At 35.2% G+C, this 6532-nt stretch overlaps 1 protein-coding gene across 1 annotated transcript; it reads right to left on the reverse strand.

The window, feature by feature from the left end:
- Window positions 1-88: 88 nt before the first annotated feature.
- LOC140148381 (putative protein-lysine deacylase ABHD14B) lies at window positions 89-5568 on the reverse strand. Its single transcript, XM_072170310.1, has 3 exons — window positions 4958-5568; window positions 4368-4600; window positions 89-655 (listed from the first exon to the last, which is right to left on the reverse strand). The coding sequence occupies exons 1-3, from the start codon at window positions 5394-5396 to the stop codon at window positions 401-403; spliced, it is 927 nt and encodes a 308-aa protein (XP_072026411.1). The 5' UTR covers window positions 5397-5568; the 3' UTR covers window positions 89-400.
- Window positions 5569-6532: the final 964 nt, after the last annotated feature.

Raw genomic sequence — 6532 nt, forward strand, 5'->3', positions numbered from 1 at the left:
CTTCTGCCCTTTAGCTTTCAAGTGAACATTTCGGGTGAAAAACGATTCGATTCACAAAAGAACCAACACAGTACTCACAAGTTTGCTTCTAATTCTCCAATAACGCAATGAATACCGTTGGTAATTTTAATCATATAACACATAGGCCTATGGTTATATATATAGGCCTATACAATTCTCGCAACGATTCTTTGACTTCAAACTGGAGCCACATTCCTAATTGAAATTCTTTTTCAATCATTAATTGTTTCACCAAATGTTTTTAGAATGTTCTTTTTCTAGAATATTGCAACAGATTTGACAACTTCGAGAAACTAACTATTGAAATTGGGTAAAGCTCTTTATGGACCACCCTGTATTATTATACGCTGTCTTGCCAACGTGCAGTGACTTTTCCCGCCTAAGATAGCCCCCGATGGTCCGTTATATTCTTAACCACAAGTTGCAGAAAATTATACAACAGATAATGAAACTCCTGCTTATGTACAAATATTCCGTCGTGAAATGATGAGCGTCTGTGATTGGTTGGTAGGCCTACATTCGAATCGTCTCTATGGCCTAAGTAAAATGCACGGCTATTGGGCAGATGTCTCAGAGAAGATACTGAGTGATTGGTTTCTAGCTTGTTCCCGTCATATATCAATAATGTTGGTATCTGAAATAAGTATAGGTGGAATAAATTTATGTAAAATAGCTTAAAATTATTAAATTATACGACTCTTTCGGTGTAATTTTGATATTCGTTGCATTTATACGGTATTGGCCTTTATGGTGTAGGCCTATGCCTATAAGATACAATTACGGTGCACCGCGGTGGTACTACTAAAGTCGACTTTCCATGCACTGGGTATCCTCGCTAAATAGAAAAAGTATAATTGAATGACCCCATCCCCATATATTAACATTACATTACATTACATTACATTACATTACATTACATTACATTACATTACATTACATTACATTACATTACATTATTAACATAACATAACATAACATAACATAACATAACATAACATAACATAACATAACATAACATAACATAACATTACATTACATCATTAACATAACATAGCATTACATTACATTACATTACATTACATAATTAACATTACATAACATTACATAATTAACATAACATAACATTACATTACATTACATTACATTGCATTGCATTGCATTGCATTGCATTGCATTGCATTACATTACATTACATTACATAATTAACATAACATAACATTATATTACATTCCATTACATTACATGATTAACATAACATAACTTAACATAACATTACATTACATTACAAAATTAACATAACATAACATTACATTACATTACATTGCATTGCATTGCATTGCATTGCATTGCATTACATTACATTACATTACATAATTAACATAACATAACATAACATTACATTACATTACATTACATTACATTACATTACATTACATAATTAACATAACATAACATTACAACATTACATTACATTACATTACATAATTAACATAACATAACATAACATTACATTACATTACATTACATTACATTACATTACATTACATTACATTACATTACTTTTACATCGCATCACATTGCATTGCTTTAACATAACATTACATTACATTACATTACATTACATTTCATTACATTAAATTACATTACATTACGTTACGTTACGTTACATTACATTACATTACATTACATTACATTACATTATGTTACGTTACGTTACGTTACGTTACGTTACGTTACGTTACGTTACGTTACGTTACGTTACATTACATTACATTACATTACATTACATTAGACATGATGCAGTCATGTCTACAGTATAATTCACCACGGCCTTTGCAGGACTTAAACCCCATTAAAAGCTATTAAACCAAGATCACACTCATTGAAAACAGCTCAACTATGTTACATCAGATCTTCTCTGGTTAAATCCACACACACATGTGTCTGTTATGAGCAATGAGCTGGTATTATAGTTTCAGTTGGGTGAACGATTATAAAGCAAACGCAAGGTAACAATTACTGTGTGGCCTTTGTTCACGAAATGAGACAATACTGTGCATATTGTTAACCACATTCTTGAAAATGAGAAACATAATGGCTGTGGGCCGTAACACGGTTTGGAAATAATTTCTTCATATTTTTTGGTGTTATCTGTCGTTTACATATCCTTCCTAAAACACCAAAGTGCGAATGTTTCCAAACACCTAAATTAGCTAAAAATTTAGGACATGTTACAAAACTATATTTTCTAGAATTTCAGAAGAGTACTTTTAATATTGGCCGGTTATTTTTCACACAGCGACGTTAACTAGGCAATGTACTATTACCTATAACATACACTAAAACACCAAAGTGCGAATATTTCCAAACATCTAAATTAGCTAAAAATTTAGGACATGTTACAAAACTATATTTTCTAGAATTTCAGAAGAGTACTTTTAATATTGGCCGGTTATTTTTCACACAGCGACGTTAACTAGGCAATTAACCATACTTCTAACATACGCTATTTGTAGCGGTTACGCGTCAATGGTAAGAGCACTGTGTATTGTGTATAGGAAAACGGACAGTAACTGCAGTATGACATGTATGCAAACCCAAGCCATCAACCTCCACTACTAAATCATACTTTAATATCGTTATTATAATCTTGGTATATTTACGGGATCGAAGTAATAAAATTACGGTATTGCTTCTAAAGACGACTTTCCATGCACCGGGTATCCTCACAAAAAAATAGTACGAACGTATTAATACGAATACGCACGAACACCGCCACTACACTTACATTACGTTACATTACGTAACGTTACGTTACATTACGTTACATTACGTTACATTACTTACATTACATTACATTACATTACATTACATTACATTACATTACATTACATTACATTACATTACATTACATTTCATATACACACCCACCCTCTTTATACCGGCCCACACACCCCTGTACACGCAATCAGCAAATGCCTACAAGCCCCGGCTACAATCAAATCCTATTCATTGTCATAATCTTGCTATATATTTACAGCAAGCATATTTACGTAATCATCGAGTATCCTCGCAAAATATATGGTAGTAGTAAGAATACGCACCACACTCACATTATGTATACATCCACCCCCACCCCCCCTCCCCCCACACACCCCACCTATATCATTGATCGTCATAATCTTACAGCCTCAACTTAATTTGTAAAGTCAACTTTCCATGCGCCGGGTATCCTCGCAAAAGAGTATTTAGTAGTCACCCACCCACATAATCATATGGAAAGGTTTAACGTTTCTATACAAAAACCATAAAAAAAACCACTTGAGGTTTCAACAAAAACAATCAAAGAGGCCTATTTTTCAGCTAGAAGCTCCACAGCTCTTACGTTATATTGCTATGCACTCAACCGTGTAGTGTAATCAAAGACTGTGCGGAGATAATTCACTGCTTGCTAGAGCTCCAGAGGATGATTTAAGCACTTCCCAACATTCCACTATGTTACTTGCGGTTAACACGACACCACTACTCGCCCACTGCATATAGACGTACTGCACGTGCATGGTTCAATTTGAATTTGTACAGTTATATTTACATAAAAAACGCTGTGAAGATGCTGGTCGATTTCACATTTTATGTTATCTACAGAAGGTGTGAATTATCCTTTAAACACACATCACCTTTGTTCTGAAATCGACTAAGTAATAATATGACACACGCACAATTCTAAAACAACATCTTTTGCACAGAGTTCAATGGGATTTGAAAAGTAAAGTGGCAGTTGAAACTCTAGTGATAACACTTTTGCAGTGCATGATGGGGCTTCCTTAAATCATCCTCTGCTAGAGCTTTTGGACGAAAATGTGTGCTCAGGTGTATCGAGGTGGAAACTGTACGCGTGATGGTATATATTAAAGAGAATCGTTTTTGTAAACCTTTCCATAATGACATGTAGACACATCGTCATGCTATATAGGGCTTATACAGGTTGCACGTTGTCATGTGCTCCTAAAGTCGATTTTCCATACGCCGTGTATCTTCGCAAAATAATAGAAATGCGCTACGTACCCCCCACTCACACGGTAGGGCATACACAATACGTACATTATAATTTATATAGGCCTACCTCTCACACACCCCAATCCAACCCACTCAGTCCCCACAAATATACTACAAATCATATACTCATATCGTCATAATCTTGCTAAATTTACAGGGCCAACTTCTTGGTATGTATACATGTAGGCCTAAAATTATGGTGTTGTTACTAAAGTCGACTTTCCACGTACCGGGTATGCTCGCAAAATAGTGGCAATCAGAATACGCACGACAATACAACCAACAATTACCTGTTTGTCATGCAGCTGACCTGCGTCATGGAGACCTTTGTCATTAGGAGATATGCAAACAAATCCAGCCAAAATTTGCACTTCTTCGAAAACAACGGGAAGAGAGTAGTTATTACTGGTGGATGGGCTAACTAATACAGGTCTGTCAAGTTTTAAAACAGTAAAAAGGGTACCCATAAATCTAGCAACATCAGTTGTCCTCGCCAAAGAAAGTGGTAGTGTGTGGCCATTACCTGTAAAAATAGAGAGAAACCTATCAGTATAAGTAATAAGTAATGGTGCGAAGAGATGAGGTCTACTTTAACAGCACCGCTTGTTTCGGAAAATTCTCCGTGATCTCGGGTATAATCACGTACTCAATTACTCATGTCAACATTCTTAATTATGATAATTGCAAAGTGCTCATGCCTGCAGATACTGCATGGGGTTATTTGAAGGAAAATAAGTTATGTTTGTCCATAGATTTTAAAAAAATCTATGGTTTATCGACTCTATCATAGAGCGCAAACCTCAACCAAGTGGTCTCTCATTCGCCAAGACACGCAGGAGTTGGTCGAATATTGTCAAAACAAAATGGCTCAGAGCTTTACCTGGTAAATCCACTGCGATAGCTCTTAATCCCATATTGGCCACTAGATGTAATGTTCCCATTTCCATCCATCTTTGAGATGTATAATGTTCACCATGTAAAAATACCACTCCTCCCACAATTGGTCTTGACTTTCCTGGTTTGACTTCCCTGTAATAAACCGAATATTTACCGAATATTTCGACATAACCATCGTCCTGGAGTAGAGCATGATTGTGTACCGCATCCTGGAGATACGATGGCAGAGCTTTAAGTTGCTTGTGGGACCAACTTTGTGATTCCAACCAGGTTCTTGTTTGACCGAGGTCATGAATCAATACACTGTGTCTTCTAGGAGATGCTTCATAAAAATACATGATACAGAGAAGTATGAAGATTAGCGCTCCTGCTAGAATGAGTTTGTTGGAGTTCAAAGTGCTGCGAATGGACGAATGGTTCATAGTGAACTACTTCAGCTCCTCAATACATAATACGACACACTAAAACTGAGTATTCACAGTAATGTTCTAAGTATACCAAGATCCCACATGTTAAATACAGGAGGTCCATACACATCCACGAATAAAATGTAAAAGTCATATATTAGGCTTTTCTCATTTTCAATTGTGGGATGATTCAATAATTTTCAATTGTGAAAAACAGTTTTATATAAAAACACCATGTGTTACAGTAATAAAATCGATAAAAAACATACGTTGCCACATATACCTACGGATGATTTACTGTTAACTTCTGTAATTTTGTATAGTGTAAAAATTTATACATGTCACCATCAGCTGACCATCGGTTCCAGGCGGCATATACATGTACGTCAAGTATGATATATAAAATTGGATTGATTGAGCCCATTTTATTGGTCGAGCTATGAGTTTTAAAATATTGGACGAGACGTAGTCGAGTCCAATATTTTAAAACTCATAGCGAGACCAATAAATAAATAGTGGGCGTAAAGCATGCAATTTTATCATTATTATGTTTTGGATCCAATTATTTTCACACACTTGGATTCATCTAAACATAATAATGATCTTCTTTGTCTTACCTCATGAACTTGATGTAAATAACTTTCAACCATAGATCGTAGGCCCTATCTAATTTTGATAAATGCAACATAATGGCACATACCCGGTATGTCACCTACTTATTGTGTGACTTTCATGGAAATAGCTTAATTCGTTTTGGTGTGACATTGATATTACTGAAAATGGACGAAAACTGCATTTGTGTAATTTACAGTATCATAACACATGGATGCTTTATCACCATCATCAAGCCGTGCTGTGCAATATATTAGAGCAATCCTACCTTCGTTTATAGGAAATACCGTAAAACCTCGTCTACAAGCATAATAGAATGCTTCTGATGACAGCTAAATTAATCCAGGCGCCATTATGGAATTTGAGCAAATCATAATTACAGATCCAAGCATATACAAACAAGTATTATTGTAAGGCCAATCTATTGTTTTGGCATATTTACGCATGTATCGTATTAATTTAGCTTTCATTAAAAACAATATAGGCCCTATATGCTTATAGACGAGGTTTTACGGTACATCAAATTTGGCACAGATGTA

The sequence above is a fragment of the Amphiura filiformis genome, chromosome 3 (genome assembly GCF_039555335.1).
Source record: "Amphiura filiformis chromosome 3, Afil_fr2py, whole genome shotgun sequence".
In the NCBI taxonomy this organism is placed as follows: domain Eukaryota; kingdom Metazoa; phylum Echinodermata; class Ophiuroidea; order Amphilepidida; family Amphiuridae; genus Amphiura; species Amphiura filiformis.